General features: G+C 40.3%; 1 protein-coding gene across 3 annotated transcripts in view; it reads right to left on the reverse strand.

The window, feature by feature from the left end:
• Ptk2 (protein tyrosine kinase 2) overlaps positions 1-18,895 on the reverse strand; it is a 245,114-nt gene that overhangs the window by 158,937 nt on the left and 67,282 nt on the right. For 2 of the 3 annotated variants that reach the window (XM_042699910.1, XM_042699909.1), the window contains 2 exons: positions 18,631-18,825; positions 13,917-14,228 (listed from right to left, as the gene is read on the reverse strand). In XM_042699910.1, coding sequence (XP_042555844.1) covers positions 13,917-14,016 — 100 coding nt within the window. In that variant the 5' untranslated portion in view covers positions 14,017-14,228; positions 18,631-18,825. The remainder of the gene's footprint in view (positions 1-13,916; positions 14,229-18,630; positions 18,826-18,895) is intronic. The other variant, XM_042699911.1, reaches the window with a different exon arrangement.

An 18,895-nucleotide genomic window follows, 5' to 3' on the forward strand; every position in this document is an offset into this window, starting at 1 on the left:
TAAATGAAATTTCATAAATTCCCTATACTTACTTATTTTACAGAAAACTAAAATCAGCTTATTTAAATGTTACATACAAATAAGTGGTGGCTCATATTTCCCAAAAGTAGCTGCAAAAACATCTCCACTCCCACATCTTCCTTCTAGAGACTATAATACTCTTCATATGGAGATCTGCAGCCCCTCACATTCAGATGGATGAACTTCCTACTTCAGCTGAGACTTCCTGTGCTACCGAGTAGAGGGCAATATTGAAAGAAAAACAAAACAGATGGTCAAGATTCCTTTGATTTCCTTCCAGCCACCATTCTCTAAGGAAACTCTAGGAACTCAAAAATCAGGGAGATGGGCTGGGAAGGTGGCTCAGTGGTAGAGCGCTTGCCTTGCAAGCCAGAGGCCCTGGGTTCAATTCCTCAGCACCACATAAGCAAAAAGAAAAAAGCCGGAAGTGGCACTGTGGCTCAAGTGGTAGAGCGCTAGCCTTGAGCTGAAGAGCTGAGGGACAGCGCCCAGGCCCAGAGTTCAGGCCCCACGACTGGACCCAAAAAAAAAAAAAAAAAAAAAAAAAAATCAGGGAGAACCAAGACTAAAATCCTAGGCTGAGGTTCCAGCTGGCATGAGCAATGACTTGCTGGTCATAGGAGGGCACCATCTTGATAATAGACCTCTGGCTCCCTAAGTATAATTGAAACAAAAAGTGATAATATCTAACTTAGTGTTCTTGTTGATGTCTGCTAGATGGTAGATGTTACATTAATGGATAGATCAATCCACTGGGGAATTGTATTTTGGTGGCATTATTGGGAGATTATATAAGACCTAGTTGGACAAAGTAGACCACCAGAGATGTGCCCTGAAAAGATAGTCCATGTCCCAGACTCTTTCTAATGACCATGTTCAAGATCTGTCTCCTACCCTCTTCCTGGCCAGCATAAGATAAAAGCAACTTTGGTTCCTCCACAAACCTCTCACCATAGTACTCTCTGCCCAATCACAGCCCAGAAACAGCAGAACTCTCTGACCATGGACTGGAGCCATGAACCAAAATAAATCTGTCCTCCCTCAATTGTTTTTTTCCTGTCAGGTATTTTATCAGATTTTTTTTTGTTGGGAGAGTGTCAGTCATGGGGTTTGAACGCTGGGCCTGGGTGCTGTCCCTCAGCTCTTCAGCTCAAGGCAAGCACTCTACCGCTTGAACCACAGCACCACTTCCGGTTTTCTGGTGGTTAACTGGAGATAAGAGTCTCTTGGGCTTTCCTGTCTGGGCTGGCTTTTTTTTTTTTTTTTAATTGTGAAAATACCGTACAGAGGGGTTGCAATTACATGAGCAAGGTAATGAGTACACTGCTTATCAAGCATTGTTGCCTCCTCCTTTGTTTCCCCTTCCCATCCTTTCCCAACCCCCTCAACCCCCCCCCCTCCCCGCTCCATGGGCTAGCTATGAACCAGATCTCAGCCTCCTGAGAAGCTAGGATTATAGGTGTGAGCCACCTGGGCCCAGTACAACAAATTTGGGGGTGGGGAGAGAGAACCAACCATTCTCATCATGTTAAGTATTGAGATGAGTGAGTAGAGGGCAGCAGAAACTGAGGCACTGTACATGCAACCACATTGCATACCAGGGTAGAATGGTAAGATGACTTACTAAAAGTACTTGGACCAGCACTTGCTCTCTTTCATCTCATCTTGTAAATTAACATATGGATGGCACATTTATTTCTTATTGTCAAACTGCCATGTTCCTTCCTAAATCTGGATGGGCTTCCAAGCTACCTCAGGACTTGTCATGTGATGAAGACTCTCCAATAAATCCTCTTATGTAAACTGACTTGCCATGTCTCTTTTGGGGCTATCTTCATCTTTCCTGTCACAATGGCTTTCTTCATTTATGTCCAGAAGCTCACCTTGGACTAAGCCCCTTTGGCCACATATCTAGAGTCAATATCTAACACCAATGTCAACACTTTCGAGGTTGGCTAGCATTTCTCTATACTCCATTTAGACTCAACTAAAATCCTATCATTAACTGCCATATAAATATTTCTGGGTCATTGCACTCAGTATTTTTATTACTGATTCTAGCATTTTTTTATTTGCATATTTTCTTCCTGTTTCTTAAAAATTAAGGAAACTGCAGCATCCCTGGCCTCTGGTGCAGCTCTCAAAGCTGTGTTTGTCAGCTAATAACCCAGCCTCTCACTAAGCTAGGTCTTACTCATTTTTACTACATTGTCACCTTCAAATCTTCTCACCACACCCAATTTCCCTTCAGCCATTAGCATTTTCTGTCAATTCTATTCTTCATCTTTGTCAACCAAGTCCATCTTTTGATTGTCCATTTTTATAAAATGTCATCACTGGGGCTGGGAAGGTGGCTCAGTGATAGAGCGCATGCCTTGCATGCCAGAGGCCCTGGGTTCGATTCCTCAGCACCACATAAGCAAAAAGAAAAAAGCCGGAAGTGGCGCTGTGGCTCAAGTGGTAGAGCACTAGCCTTGAGCTGAAGAGCTGAGGGACAGCGCTCAGGTCCAGAGTTCAGACCCCATGACCGGACCCAAAAAACAAACAAACAAAAAAAAAAAAAAACAAAATGTCATCACTGACAAAGAAGCAACATAACTACGTATCTTGTATGTAAACTGAAAAACAAATGCAATGTGACCCATTACATCTGACCATGAGAGATGTGACATGTTGGTCACTGTTCAAAATGTGCATTGTTATTTACATTGTCATTTATGGACTATGTTTGTGCTTTATGTAATTATAATTACTATACTGTGGTGATGGAAATTTAAGCCACTCTGAGTGGCTTATTTAATTATACCACAGTAGTTAAAATTTGTGCATACTGGAATCCTGTAAAGTGAGGGCCATATGTATGGCAAAGCAATTGTCTCCATAAAAAAGAAAATCAGAAATTTCAGATATTGTGACAAAAAAGAAAATCAGAAATTTCAGATATTGTGACAAGATACATAATTCTACATTTATTTAAACTATCGTTATAGAAAGTTGTTTTTGTTTTTTTTTTTTTTTTGGGGGGGGGGGTCTGGTCGTGGGGCCTGAACTCTGGGCCTGGGTACTGTCCCTTGGCTCTTCAGCGCAAGGCTAACGCTCAACCACTTGAGCCACAGCGCCACTTCCGGTTTTTTTCTTCTTGCTTATGTGGTGCTGGGGAATCGAACCAAGGGCCTCATGCATGCAAGGCAAGCACTCTACCACTGAGCTACCTTCCCAGCCTGTATAGAAAGTTTTAATGTCTTATGTCTGATAATCTTCAACAATTTTTCCCAGGCACCAGTGACTCATGCCTATAACCCTCAGTAGCTGAGATCTGAGGATAATGGCTCAAAGCCAGCCAGGGCAAGAAAGTCTGTGAGACCCTTATTTCCAATTAAAAGCTCAGGGGTAGCACACACGCCTTGAGTTCAAACCTCAGGACCACCATAAAACAAGAAGATAAAATAATAGATTAATAAATTTTTATTTACTAGGGCTTACGCTCAGGGCCTGTGCTCTCACATAACTTTTCTGCTCAAAGCTAGCACTCTACCATCTGAGACACACCTCTGCTTCTTCAACAACTTTCTTTAATATCAACTTCAAATTACTTTCTAAGATTTTTAAGATTTGAATCTTAAAAATAATTGGTAATTTTTGAAAATTTAAACAATCGTAAGAAAATCAGGAATAACCAAAATAATACAAATATACTAAATTACCCCTCTGAAATAAAAAAACAAATATACTAAATTAACTGAAAGTCCTTTTTATATTATTGCTTATTTAAATGCATTTGTATAAAACCTCAACTAAGAAAATGCTAAGAATTTATAAAATGTATGTAATCACTCAATAAAAATTACTTTAAAAAGTGCTAAGAAATATATTTAAATACATTAAAACTATTATTACCTAAATGTGTACATTTAAATCATAGAGGGATTATTTGTTACTATGTAAGCAAAGATTATAGTAAAAATGGTTCAAAAGACTTGCTGTATTTCCATTAGCTTTGGTAATCTACTAATGGGGTTTTTGGGGGGTTGGGTGGAAGTACCAGTCCTGAGGCTTGAACTAAGGGCCTGGACACTGTCTCAGCTTTTTTGTTTAAGGCTAGTGCTCTACCACTTGAGCCACAGCTCCACTTTTAGCTTTTTAGTGATTAATTGGAGCTAGGAGTCTCTAGGCTTTCTTGCCCAAGCTGTCTTCTAACTGTGATCCTCAGATCTCAGCTTCCTTCGTAGCTAGGATTACAGGTATGAGCCACCAGTGGCCAGTCTTCTACTGATAACTCTTAAAAGGGAGAAATCTACAAAGAATTGTATCTAGATGTAATTGTAACTGAGATGTAACTCAAGGACACAGCATTTGGAGAGTGTGTGCAAGGCCTTGGGTTTGATCCCAAACATGGTGGTAAAAAGGGAGAATGAATTGCTCTTACAGAGCAAATGAACTAATTTCTAAAACAAACATTAAAAAGCTCACTAGGAATTTCTAATACTGATGGATCCTTGCGTTCTAGGCTTGATAAAGTCATTAACTGACTTTAAAAGTATTCTCAGCTGAAGCCGGGCGCTGGTGGCTCACGCCTGTAATCCTAGCTACTCAGGAGGCTGAGATCTGAGGATCGCGGTTCAAAGCCAGCCCGGGCAGGAGAGACCGTGAGACTCCTATCTCCAATAAACCACCAGAAAACCGGAAGTGGCGCTGTAGCTCAAGTGGTAGAGCGCTCGCCTTGAGCTGAAGAGCTGAGGGACAGCGCCCAGGCCCAGAGTTCAAGCCCCACGACCGACCAAAAAAAAAAAAAAAAAAGTATTCTCAGCTGAGTGCAGATGACTCACACCTGTAATCCTAGGTACTAAGGAAGCCAAGATCTGAGGATACTGGTTCTGCAGTGCACAAATACGAGCATTTCTGTTCTGAAAGGGCATTCCCAACCTACAATGTGGGATCCATGCCATCTGGGGCCACTAAAAACACATATAGCAGCTGATATACTGCAAGGAAAAAAAAAAAAAAAAGTGGGCCAAAGTATGACTACATGGACAGCTGGGTAAGAGGCCTGCCATGCATGACACAGCCCCAGGTCTTGAAATCATGAAATGAGGACTATGAGCCAGGCTGAGTCTGTGCTTGACCCTTACTCACTTCTACTGTGATGGTGACAAAATTTCTCAAATACTTCTTTAGATGAAAGAAAAGGTTAAAATATTGTTCTGCAGTATTATCTTATAATTAAACATAGAAACTGAACTAGAATTTATTGTAGATGTACAGAATAAACATGTAAACTAAATAAAATCTATAACTGAAATGTTTCTGACTTTTTACACCTATTTTACTACATATGATATAAAAAAAAAACTTCGAAGGAATCTCAATAAGGTTCATTGAAACAGTAGGAAAATAATGAAAATGCAAACTGGGGTGGGGGTGTCCATGTACATCCTTCATAAGAAGCCTGTGTCAAGGGTTCAGCACCTGCAAATTCAACCAACTACAAATTGAAAATACAGAAAGAAAAAACGTCTGTACTAAGTATGTACAAATCCTCTTTTCCTTATATTTCCTAAACACTACAATTAAACAACTATTTATATCTCATTTCTATTGTAACTAGAGAGGACTTAAAGTATCCAGGATGACATGCATAGGTGATATGCAAATACTATCTTATACCAAGGACATAAGCATCTTTGGGTTTCAGTATCAAGGGGGTCCTAGAACTGCTCCCCATGAGTCCTAAGGGACAACTATACCTGGCCTTCACAGCTTCAAAGGTTCTATTTTCTTACAGTACATTCCTGGGTCACCCCTCACAGCACATTTACCCATGAGACTTCCTATTCTTTGCCAATTCCCTCTCTGATCACTCTCCTGTGTGTGTGTGGGGGGGGGGGGGGGGGAAGGGGGCGGGGACGGTCCTGTGTTTGAACTCTGGCCTAGGCATTGTCCTTGAGCTTCCATGCTCAAGGCCAGTACTCTACCACTTGAGCCACAGTTCCACTTCCGACTTTTTTGGTGATTATTTGGAGGTAAGAGTCTCACACACTTTCTTACCAGGGCTGGATTTAACCAGCGATCCTCAGATTTCAGCCACTTGAGTGACTAGGATTATAGGTGTGATCTACCACCACCTGGCTCAGGTTACTCGCTTTAAAGTAGCCTCCTTCAAACAGTACAATGACAAGATGTTCAAACATGGCCCATCCCTTCATGCTAACTGTCTCATCTGATCTCCTTAAATCCACTTTCCAAATGGAAGGCTGTCTAAAATGGACTCTAGAACCCTACCCTGTGCAAGAAAGGAGAAGAGGGATTGCTACAGGAGCAAATGAAGAAGTTACAGGCAGCAAGCAAGGGGAGAAAGCTCCTATGGGAAGCTCCAGAGAAAAGACATAGGAGCTCATGTAAAGAAACTTCCTGGGCTGGGAAGGTGGCTCAGTGGTAGAGCGCTTGCCTTGCATGCTCGAGGCCCTGGGTTCGATTCCTCAGCACCACATAAGCAGAAAGAAAGCCGGAAGTGGCACTGTGGCTCAAGTGGTAGAGCGCTAGCCTTGAGCTGAAGAGCTAAGGGACAGCGCCCAGGCCCAGAGTTCAGGCCCCATGACCGAACCAAAAAAAAAAAAAAAAAAAGACTTAAGAAACTTCCTACTAAAGAAAAAAGAATCTGGCCCCAGTGTCCAGCACAAGACCAACTGAAGTCTGAGTGGGGCCAGTTGGTAGGTGTTCATCAAACACCTCAGTCCATTCCTACTTTACTCAAGAGGCAGAAGCAAGAAGGTCGCAAGTTACAGAACAGGGCTCCATAGCAAAACCCTTCCCACCCACCTCCCAAAAGAATTCTACTTTATCCAAAAACAGAATACATCAAACCTCTATTAAACAAGGTAGAGCCCAGGGGGGCATGGCATACGGCACTGCAATGGTTGGGTTCCATGCTGGCTACCCAGTGGGACCTCAGGTGGCTTAGCCTGGGTTTACTCTGTTGCCAACACTGACTGCAGGAGCCTTAGGGAGGTCACCCTGGGCCTGCTGGGCCTGCTAGCTTTCCAGGACCACCCCCCCCCCCCTTCTCACCAGTGCTCCCCACAGCTGCACAGAATAGGGCAACACTCCCCCAATGCCAGTCCACACTACTCCCCCACTGCCTGAGCCCACCCCATCAGTGTAGGTGAGAGGTTGATATTGTTAATATCCAAAACAAATGAGAAGGGAAAGTGTTACCACAGTCTCTGTTAAGATGTCAGAGCCAAATCTGTCTGCTGAGACAAGCAGAACAGGGAAACAAAAAACAATTGTTTCTCTCACTAAGTCCTTTTAAAGAAATGTGGATTAGAACTGTTCCACGGTTTACACCTCATGCCTGGGGCTCTGATAACAGCAGCAGGGCAGGCAGGAGTCAGGAAGAGGGCCCATGCTGCCTGTCTCCCTTTACAACTCTTGCCACACATTCAACTTGGAACTTTCTTCTTTCAAATACCCACAGAGACACACCAGGTTAACTCCTTCATTTCCTTCAGGACTTGGTGCACTGCAGTGTCACCAGGCAGCCTACCTGCTATGACTGTCATCTGACCACATGTCCACTATGGCATTTATCACCTTCTACTCCACAATTTACTATTCTTTTTTTTTTTTGGGGGGGGGGGAGTGGGGGGAGGGGGAAACTGGGGTGAGATAGATAATTGCCGTTTGAACTCAGAGCTTCACAATGGCCAGCAGGTGCTCTACTGCTTTAGCCATGCCTCTGGCTCTTTTTTTGCTGTGATTATTTTTGAGACAGGGTCTTTCCCCTCCCCTCACCATGGCTCTATTTAGGCTTCTTATCCAGTACAGCTAGAATAACAGACACGTACTACCATATGCAGGTACTTATCGAGATGGGGGTCCCATTAACTTTTTGTCCAAAGTGACCTCAAGCTGCTATCGTCCCCATTTTCACTTGGTAAGTAGCTAGAATTGCTGGCACCATTCTTTTTTATTATTTAGCAGAACACTAACTCAATGGAATTAGAATCTTTTGTCCTTTCCTCAGCATTTGCCAGGGATTGACAATGGGCTCAGCACATACTGAGTGCTCAATAAATATTTCTTGAATGAAAAATAGCTGAAGACAGAAGGCCTAGTTCTTATATCTGCTTGTAAAAGCTAAATAAATTAGATGTTCTATTATGACCCAATCATCCTTCCATTGTGGTGTGGTTAGCAAGATTAAAAATATGTACCCTGGAGTCAGATTCCCACCATTCAGAACTGGCTCATTCTTTTTTTTTATTTTTTTATTTTCCATTTTTTTATTTTGAAAATACTGTACAGAGGGGTTACAATTACATGGTCAAGATAATGAGTACATTTCTTATCAAGCATTGTAGCCTCCTCCTTTGTTTCCCCTTCCCATCCCTTCCCATCCTCCTCCCAGCCCCCCCCACAATCCTCTCCGCTCCTCCCCCCTTCCTACCCCTGCCACACCAAAGTTGTAAAGTTCTTTTTCCACATAACGACTTGTACATGTCATTGTTGCAATGGGTCCACCTGTATCCCTATTTAAACGGTTTGTTTTTCCCCTTCCCCTCCACAAATTATACCTACATCAAATACAGTGAAAGCAGGGGTTATACTGTGGGGAAGGGACATACAAAGCAATAAAGAAATAATCTTATAAATGTGTTAGAAACAATCTCAAGAAAGAAAAAAAAACATTTGAGTACATATCTTAGGGTTCATTTCCCTATCATCACCTTATCTGACCTTTTCTCTTGACTCAAACATATACGAGATATTGCAAATAAGGGAAACAATGGGACCTATATTTCTTTGGACCTGGCTTACTTCACTTAATAAAATTTTTTTCCAAGTCTTTCCATTTCCTAACAAATGGGGCAATGTCATTCTTTCTGATGGAGGCATACAATTCCATTGTGTATATATACCACATTTTCTTAGAACTGGCTCATTCTTTTATGATCTAAATAATTACTGTCAAGTGACTTAACCTTTCTCAGCTTCTCAATGTCCTACCTGTTATCCTATAGCATGAACTAGGTAGATGAGGGTCCAGTATGTTCACTAAGATAAGAAGATTACAGGCTCCTCTATGCAAGGTATCAGATGCATATGAATAATATAAATATAGGTACCAAGAAAGTTGACCATTAGTGCTGGGAAGGTGGCTCAGTGGTAGAGTGCTTGCCTCGCATGCATGAGGCCCTGGGTTCGATTCCTCAGCACCACATACACAGAAAAAGCCAGAAGTGGTGCTATGGCTCAAGCTGTAGAGCGCTAGCCTTGAGCTGAAGAGCTGAGGGACAGCGCCCAGGCCCAGAGTTCAAGTGCCATGACCGACAAAAACAAACAACAACAAAGCCAGGCACCGGTGGCTACTCCTGTCATCCTAGCTACTCAGAAGGTGAGATCTGAGGATCCCGGTTCAAAGCCAGCCTGGGCAGGAAAGTCCATAAGATTCTTACCTCCAATTAACCTCCAGAAAACCAGAAGTGGCACTGTGGCTCAAGTGGTAGAGCACTCGCCTTGAGCTAAAGAGTGAGAGACAGCACCAGGCCCAGAGTTCAAGGCCCAGGACCAACAAAAAAAATAAAAGTTGACCACTAAACTTTTTAAAAAGTGAACTGAATATAGAGCTATTTACATGGACAAATTAGCTGACAATTTTAAATTGTATAAATTATGGACTTAGTCATAGGAACCACATCACAAAATAAACTCCTAATAAATAGTACACTTAAAGCTCACATCTAACCCTAGCTACTCAGGAGCCTGAGCTCTGAAGATCATGGTTCAAAGACAATCCAGGCAAGTAAAGTCCTTGAGACTCTTATCTCCAATTAACCACCTAAAAACCAGAAGTGGAGTTGTGGCTCTGTGGTAGAGTGCTAGCCTTGAAAAAAAAAAGCTCAGGGACAATGCTCTGGCCCTGAGTTCAAGCCCCATGATAGACTAAAACAAAAGTATATGTAATCTCTATCTACTGCTAAAATAGAACAAATCAGAAAACACATTTATTTCTAGTAACCAAATCTGCAATACCTCTTGAACAGCCTTTCAACAACAACAACAACAAAAAATCAAACAATGTACATATTGATATGAAGATTTCTACAAGCAGAGTTTTCCACACTCTTAAGCTGCAAACATTTACATGTAATTCAATGCCCTGAATTAAAACAATGTTTAGGCTTAGGAAAAGATACATTTAAATGCATGCTATCCCTGACAATCACCTTGTCACAATTTGAAGTGGATGAAAGACCTCACAGGAAGGAGTAAGGGAAACATTAGAACTTATTGGCATAGGCAGGAACTTTCTGAGTAGAATTCCAAAGGCTCAGCAAATAGGAGAATTGACAAGTGGGATTACATTAACCTAAAAACTTCTGCACAGCCCAAGATAAAGACATTAAGCTAAAAAGATAATCTCAGAATGGGAGATCTTTGCCAGCCAGATATCTGACAAGGGTCTACTACCCGGAATATATGAAGAGCTCAAAAAACTCCAAGAAGCAACAACCTAATTAGTAAATGGACAAAGGATCTAAACAAACAATTGTCAGCAAAAATAGTAAAAAGAGCCAATAAACACACACATAAATAGTGGCACCGTGGCTCAAGTGGTAGAGTGCTCGCCTTGAGCTGAAGAGCGCAGGGACAGTGCCCAGGCCCAGAGGTCAAGCCCCAGGATGGATAGATAGATAGATAGATAGATAGATAGATAGATAGATAGATAGATAGATAGATAGATAGATAGATAGATAGATAGATAGATAGATAGATAGATAGATAGATAGATAGATAGATATAAGATACACACACAATACTCAGCATTCTCTAGTCATAAAGGAAATGCAAGTCAAAACAACACTGAGTCTGTAGTAAGAATGGTCAATTATGATTATGAACCAAATAAGATTATGAATCAAATAAGATTATGAACCACAAATGCTGACATGAATGGAGGAGGGGGACCACAGTATTCTGTGGGAATGTAAACTATTGCAAACACTATGGAAATCAATATAGAGATTCTTCAAAAAACAAAATATAGAAGTACCTTATGATCTAGTGATACCATTCCTGAGCATTTACCCAAAAGACTGCATAACAAGACACCAAAAAAAGGCACCAGCACACCCATGTTCACTGCCGCAGTATCCACCACAGCTAAGTTATAAAAACAGCACAAATGCCCTGCAACCAATCAATGGATAGAGAATATGTGATTGATATCAGATAAATATATATATGATAGCTATTTATATGTGTGTGTGTGTAAAACACACACACACACACACACACACACACACACAGTATTTTATTCAGCCATTAGGAAAAAATATTATGTCATTTACAGGTAATAAAAGGACCTGGGAAATATTGTTTTGAGTGAAGTAAATCAGACTCAGAGAAACAAAAGCATGTTTTCTCTCACATGTGGAAGTTAGATCAATAAACATATATGAGAACAAATACAGAACAAATACAATCAAACTGACGACTGGTTTATCTGCAGGGGAGGACTCCCATGATATAAGCCCTTTGAACAATTTAACAAACTGAATACCAGGAAGCTGAAACATGTCCTGCCTGAGGGGGTGGGGCAGTGGCTGGATGGAGGGCAAATATACTCATAAAACCCAATGCTCATAAGTGAAAATGGAACTAGAAAACGTCAGGAGATAGGAGATGATGGAAGGAGTGACACTAAGCAAGATGCACTGTACTCAAACTGACATGTCGAACTGAAACTCCGTTGTACAACTATTTAAAGATAAGAACAATTAACTGAAATATCAAAAAAAAAACTTGAAAATATAATATTCTTGGGTGAGATCCAAAGTAAATTCTTCAATAGTGCATTGTTACAGAAAAGACACCCTACCCCCTTGTGCTTTAAGGATATCTGAAAGGTTTAATTTCAAAGTATACAAATATAGGTCTGTGCACTATTTTTAGCCTGTCCTGGTAAGAATTTTATGTCTTTTAAAAACTGGGACACTGCTATGTTTTTTTTAGGTTAATGTTGCGGATAGAATCAAATGCATGGCTTAGAATGTCTAACTGCAGATAGAGATTTTTATATTCTTTCAATTTTAGCTTTTTACTTTATCTACAAATTGTACATCTTATACTTGAAACAACTCAAACAATTCCTACACACTACCCATCTTTGTCTTTATCACAAAGGCACAAACAAGCATAAAAACAGGTCTCTTAGCTTTCTGTCTTGGCACAACAGGGTAAAATGAGCAGGCAGAGAAGAAGTTTAAAGATAGCTATGCAAGGCTATCACTGTGGAGGCATGTGCTCAGTCCTGAACTTGGAGATATGACAAGTTTTTAGCTTGAACCACCCAGAGCAGAACCATCTGTCCAAAGGAATGGTTTGCTCCTGTGTTACACATACATCCCCACTGTTTTCCACCATCTACATGGAGAGCTCTGCTCCCCTTGCCCAGTCTTGGCCTATATAAAATATGTATTTCAGCTAACAGAACAGACAGCTGTTCCCCTTTTCTCCAACAGCCTAAAATACACTTGAAAAATAAGTTGCTTTGATAAATTGTTTTGTGGCAGGCCAAAACAATGCTCTTTTCGCTAAAGTCCACATTTCTAAACTCACTCTGAGTAAAAAATACAGTAGCTGATTATTCAATATTCTGTTGTCTCTGGGTTCACAGATCTGGGATCTTGCCAGGTTTTATGAAAGAAATCCAAGAGCCATATTATTAATGATCAGTGCTATCACTCAAGTTAGCATTATGCAAACAAACCCCAGTAAGTATACGAAAAGATCATAGCTGTCAATAACTTACAGTAACCAGTTGTGTTTAATTATAACATGATCCCAAGGCCAAAATACCTTTTAAAATTAAAGTTTCAATTTAACTCAGCAAAATCTTTACTCTGAATATCTAATTATGTAATAAAACAACAGGTGTTTTGTTCATATTCCATCAATAGTTCTAATATCATGTGCTTTATGTTCATAAGCCTAAAAAAGAAGTAACAGATGACAAAGGCAGCTTAACTACTGAAAACATATCCAGTGTTGGAACTGCAGTTTGATAGTAATACATCCAATACTCTACTGATACTGAAAATTTTAACCTAAAAACTAAATTGAATAAGCCCTAAATTGAAAAATGCCCTACAGGGCATTTTTTTTTTGCCCAAGGGCAAAATCCTGTCTAGATTGGCGTGATATTTAAATATGTTATGTAACAATATCTTTATTAATTTTTTTGTTAAGGACTGTATCAGCTTAAACATCCACTACTACTTTAAGCAAAATTACTTCAAGCTAAATTTGCTTTAATGCATGCACTATTTATATGGCATTTTTCAACTTATGTTTTCCAACACTATCTTGAATATTACAATGAAAATGACCTACCTTAAATCAATGAAAATTCTAACAGTAAAATAGAAAATTGTTTACTCCCAGTATTCCTGACATCTTAAATAATGTACCTTCAAATGAAATATAAACCTTTATATTGAGGTTAAAAAAAAAGAATTTTAAATAAGAAAATCCATGCTGTTTTTCCTACAGTCCTGTACGGTTAAAATTAGCCACTTTGTTTTTTCACAGCACAGAATAGGTAGGGAGTAAAAGGGAAAACACTTAATTTACGAGAAATAAGAGACCTGAGAAGGCAAGCTTAAGTCACTTAAAAAACAAAACAAAACAAAACTTTTTCTTACTATTCAAAAAGCTATCTAACTGTTTTACGGCTATATTGTAAAACCATATCACAACAACTTCCATAGTTTTCAAAAATTAAACTTTAAATCTACTTGTAATAAATCAATTTTGAAAACCTTTATCTTCCTTCTTAATGAAAAAAAACAAAGTAAAACATAAACTGAACAGATTTTTTAGGTTGTTTATACCTTTTGCCCAACACATTGGAAATGGACTACAGCCGCTTTTCTCCATACAGATGGCACCTGCTGGTTTCAGGGCCTCTTGGCCTGCCAGTTCCAACAACATACACCCAATCCTATCAAGATCAAGCCAGGAGTCCGCACACAAAGTCCCCGTTCATCACTCCGACAGCATTTACTTGATCCAAAGCGAGACTAAGCTTCCCCAGTGTGCTCCTTTTCAGAGCTTGAAGCAAAATTTGGGAAGTGTTCCTTCTGTAACAATTTCCAGCAGCTTGAAGGATGCCTCTCAGATAACGAATCTTCTGCTTCCGCAATCTGAAACACAGACCGATCTGGCCAGATTAAGCCAGTGAACAGAACGAAACCACCTAGTCATGCCACCCTAGGGGACTGTTCCTAGACTCATTCAGGGAAGGAGAGAGACAAGAGAAAAGAAGAGGGAGGAGAAAAGAAGGCCAGTAGCCAGCACCTTATGAATATGCTAATGTCGCCCTTCTGTTCAATTCATCCAGCAGACTTCTGTTTACAAAATGACAGTCAACTCTAAAATTGAATGAGCTGCAAATCAAGTCTGACCCAGATTGTGTCTGAAAATGGTTCCTAAACCATTTCTTCAAAGTCATATCAACCTAATTCTGACCTTAGCGTTAGAATAATTAACTTCATGAAATAAGATTCTGGGGGGGAGGGGGAGACCCAAACACGTGATCACCATTAAAAAGATCTTTTAAAAAAATCTTTATAGGAACCAAAACATCTGTGAAGTAAAATGTTTTTCTTGATACTTTCACAAATAAATCTGTAAATGTATAAAACTGCCCAGAAAATATAGACAAGAAGCTGAGGTAGCCAATTTCTTTTAAAATTCTCGTAAGGAATTTTGAGAGCCAAGATGTAAGATTTCTTTTTCTTGCTTCAAAAGATAAGAAATAAACTCATACTAAGGAAGCCAGGACAGAAAAATACCTTCCGGCTGTATCAGCAGTTTTTTTGAAAAATACAAAGCAACTTTCTTTCTTTACTCAAGTTCAGAGAGTTAAAAGTCATGATAAAAATTCATCTAGGGGCTGGGAAGGTAGCTCAGTGGTAGAGCGCTTGTCTTGCATACATGAAGCCCTGGGTTCGATTCCCCAGCACCACATAAGCAAAAAGAAAAAAGCCAGAAGTGGCGCTGTGGCTCAAGCGGTAGAGCGCTAGCTTTGAGCTGAAAAGCTAGGGACAGTGCCCAGGCCCAGAGTTCAGGCCCCACGACTGGACCCAAAAAAAAAAAAATTCATCTATTTGAACACATCCCATTTTAGCATGAGAGTAAGTAACTAGGCTCCTGGTGCCTAGTTATTTGATCATATATAATACACACTGAAGTTCAATATAATTACAGCTCTCCTAATAGATGGGTGATTTTGTTAGCTGTACAAACCAATAACCTAAACATAACTTGAGAACTTCCCTTATCTGTGTGCAAAAGGAAAAGCTCTATTTATTAATTCACTAACTTTTTTTTTTTTTTTTTTTGCCACTCCTGGAGCTTGAACTCAGGGCACTGTCGCTGAGGCTAGTACTCTACCACATAAGCTACAATGCCACTTCTGGCTTTTTCTGTTTACGTGGTGCTAAGGAATGGAACCCAGGGCTTCATGCATACTAGGCAAGCACTCTACCATTAAGCCACATTACCAGCCCCAATAACTTTTGAATATAAGACCTGAACAAGCAAGGCACTGGTGGCTTATGCTTGTATTACTAGCTACTCAGGAGGCTGAGATCTGAGGATCACGGTTCAAAGTCAGCCTGGGCAAGAAAGTCCATGAGACTCTTCTTATCTCTAATAAACCACCAGAAAACAGGAAGTGGCTCTGTGACTCAAATGGTAGAGCATTCGCCTTGAGCTGAAGAGCTGAGAAGCTGAAGGATAGTGCCCAGGCTCAGAGTTCAAGCCCCACAACTGACATACAAACAAACAAAAAAGACCTGAACAAAGGCTGAGAGTAAAGAGACAGGCTTGTACCCAACAATGCCAAGACTATTTGCCTCAGGTCCAGCTCCACCCTTGCTGATAGATGCCTTTGTCTTCCAGGCTCCAGTGACAAAGCTCCAGGGATATATGAGCTTCACTGAAAATGCAGTTTTCCTAAGCACAGGCTCTGACTCCAAGCAACACTATCAATTGGGGTAGAAGACCAAAGGCACACAAACAGAGCAATCAGAACTCACAGAAAGCACCCCTGGCTCTACCATTACTGAAGAGAGACAGGACAGTGAAGGACTATTATCTTCCTCAAAGGAGTAACACACCAAGCAAGGTAGCCACCTGCTTCACCCCAGGGGTGCAGTGTGGAATTTAACCTAGACCATAGACCAACAGCTGCACAAGTAATCCAAGCCAACTACTGGGAACTATAGCTGGATCTATCTGGAATTTATTATGGCTCTCCAAAGGTGAACAAAATAAACTACTTCTACTAGTCATCTGCTATGTTCTGCATCCTAAGGCAGGTGATTGCATCTAATTGCCCCATCTTATAAGCCAGACCAAAACCTGAATGACCATCAGTAAGAACACGAATTCTGGATAGAGGGTTCTGCTAGGAGGAAGAATCCACATGCTCAGCCAGGGTCTCTGCACCACATCAGCCCTCCCACTCTGCTCACAGAGCATTTCTGAGCCAGACCACCTTAGGACAACCTGAGCAGGAAATGGCACAGGCAAAGTAACTAAGGAACTGACAGTAAGCAAGGAAACAAGGTCAACCTTGAGAAAAGGAATGGGAAGGGGAAGAGGCAGTTTCTGACTTCAACCTGTGAATAAGACTTTTATTGCCACCTTTCCAATCACTCAGTTTATTCAATCCAAACATCTTGCCTCCTAATGTGCAAGATCTTGAGGGTATGGAAAAGCAAGATGGAAAGGACATTGATTCCTACAGCCCAAAGAGTAAAGAAATTGATGGTAGGGCACTAAGTGCTCACTAGGACTGAAGCAGAGCTAGAGAAAACTGAGCAGAGGAACCATCAGGCCACTGAGAACCAGGAGCAGACAACAGCTAGGGAGAACAGAAGAGGATGAAGAGGATACTGCCAGCAATTAAAAGGAATAATCTACACCCTAATAGAGTAATTGTATACAAGATATACCTATAACTGCCTTTAATCAGTCACACAATCCCAAAAAAGTACTTGCCTCCCTCTCTGACAGAAGAGGAAACTTGACAGAAGTCAAGCAACGCGCCAGAGTACTAACTGGCTGGTGATATGATTACTCTTATTTTGTTCTTGCTAAATATTAAAAACAAATTTTGTTTCTAAGTTCCTAACCCAGTAAATCTTAAGCAGAAACAGACCACAGTAAGAAAAAAATCTAAATTTTTTAAAGAGATCTCTATTGTGAAATTCACTATACCATTCCTTCAATCTTCAAATCAAACGTTTCATTCATATAACCCTAATTAAAAGCAACTGTAGGTCCTACTCAACAAGCAAACTCATTCAATTAAAATTCACAAGAAAGGTATTATCGTTTGTTGAGGCCTCACACCTAATGCTCTACTCACCTTCTCTCTCTACCTCAATGCAGTATCAGCAAAACCTATGATCCTAACCTTAGAACACCGTCAGTATCTGCGTACTTCTAATATCTCCAGCCTGCTTTCTCTGTTTCTATCCTCAGCTTGGCCGTTGTACTGATAACATAACAGCAGTCATACTACTTTACTCCTCTGCTCAGATCTCCACAACAGTACCCAAACATCCCCACAACAGGTACCAATACACTCAGAATGGTCAGCCAGGCCCTCCATGACATAGCTCTTTTCTCTACACCCACATCTCAACCTCTCCTTCTCATAACCCCTAGTATCCTGGCTTCCAACCATCACACAGCCTTCCCTACTATTCTTTGCCTACCTCAAGGCCTCTAAACTGCCTGTCCCTCCTCATGGGTCTCTGAAATCCCCCCTCAACTAATTTAATAATTTTGAAAAAGTCACAAAACTGTAGTATGTTCAGACTCCTAGACTTTCCACTACAAAACAGAGTGTAAAAACACATTTGTTTAAAAAAAAATCATTAAGACTAGTAAACAATGCTGAGAGCAAGATCATTAAGAATGGAGAACTTCAAACCCCTTCAAATGCTATACAGAATTTTGCCCCATCTGGCTTACCTACAGAAACCTAACCTTAAATGTGAAGGTCACCAGGAATCAACAACTAAGAAATAAATTGCTTATAAAGGTCACTAAGAGTAGTTCATAAAAATATAATCACTTTCCCATTTCTCATATAGCCACACACTTCTGTTTGCCTTAATCCCAAACACAAAGGTAATACTTCTTGGAACAGCAAAATACTGACAAATGCTTTTATGTCAGCCAATAGGAGGAATGCAAATAAAAAGTACTGTTCATATCACATATGTATAACTCTAATTCCTTTAACAGTTCTAAATTGGCTTTAATCCTGAATTACACGTTTAAGTAACTTGAACATTTTTATAATATAGTAACGCCAATTAATGACTGCTAATCACACACTAACTTTGGAACATTTGGTATCCTATAGCAAGCTAACTTCCTGCATGCGCTTCTGCCATGGTGTCTCACTGCTTCCACTATAAGACCAGGTAATTTTTAGGAAAATGTTAGTCAATCAACAAAAACTATGTCTTGATAACAGTTAAGATAGTGTTAGTCATAATTCATAATTAAGGATATAATCACCTTTTCTGAAAGCAAACAAACAGGTCTCACAGTACAACAAACTCCCAAAGGTGGCAGTTTTGTCACTATTCACGCGTCTTGTAGAGTTTTGTAACAATTACTATACCTCCCTTCAGATATGCTGGAGGATTTCGGGGGTGGGAGGCTGGAGAAGGCACTGAATTGTGACTGGAAGATGAAAAGAAGTTCAGTTACCTGTGGGACAAAGAAAAAATCATTTCACTAGTCATAACCTCAACTGTTGTATTTGTAACACAAGAACAAT

Source organism: Dipodomys spectabilis, unplaced genomic scaffold (genome assembly GCF_019054845.1).
Source record: "Dipodomys spectabilis isolate Male_0828 unplaced genomic scaffold, ASM1905484v1 ptg000264l, whole genome shotgun sequence".
Lineage (NCBI taxonomy): Eukaryota > Metazoa > Chordata > Mammalia > Rodentia > Heteromyidae > Dipodomys > Dipodomys spectabilis.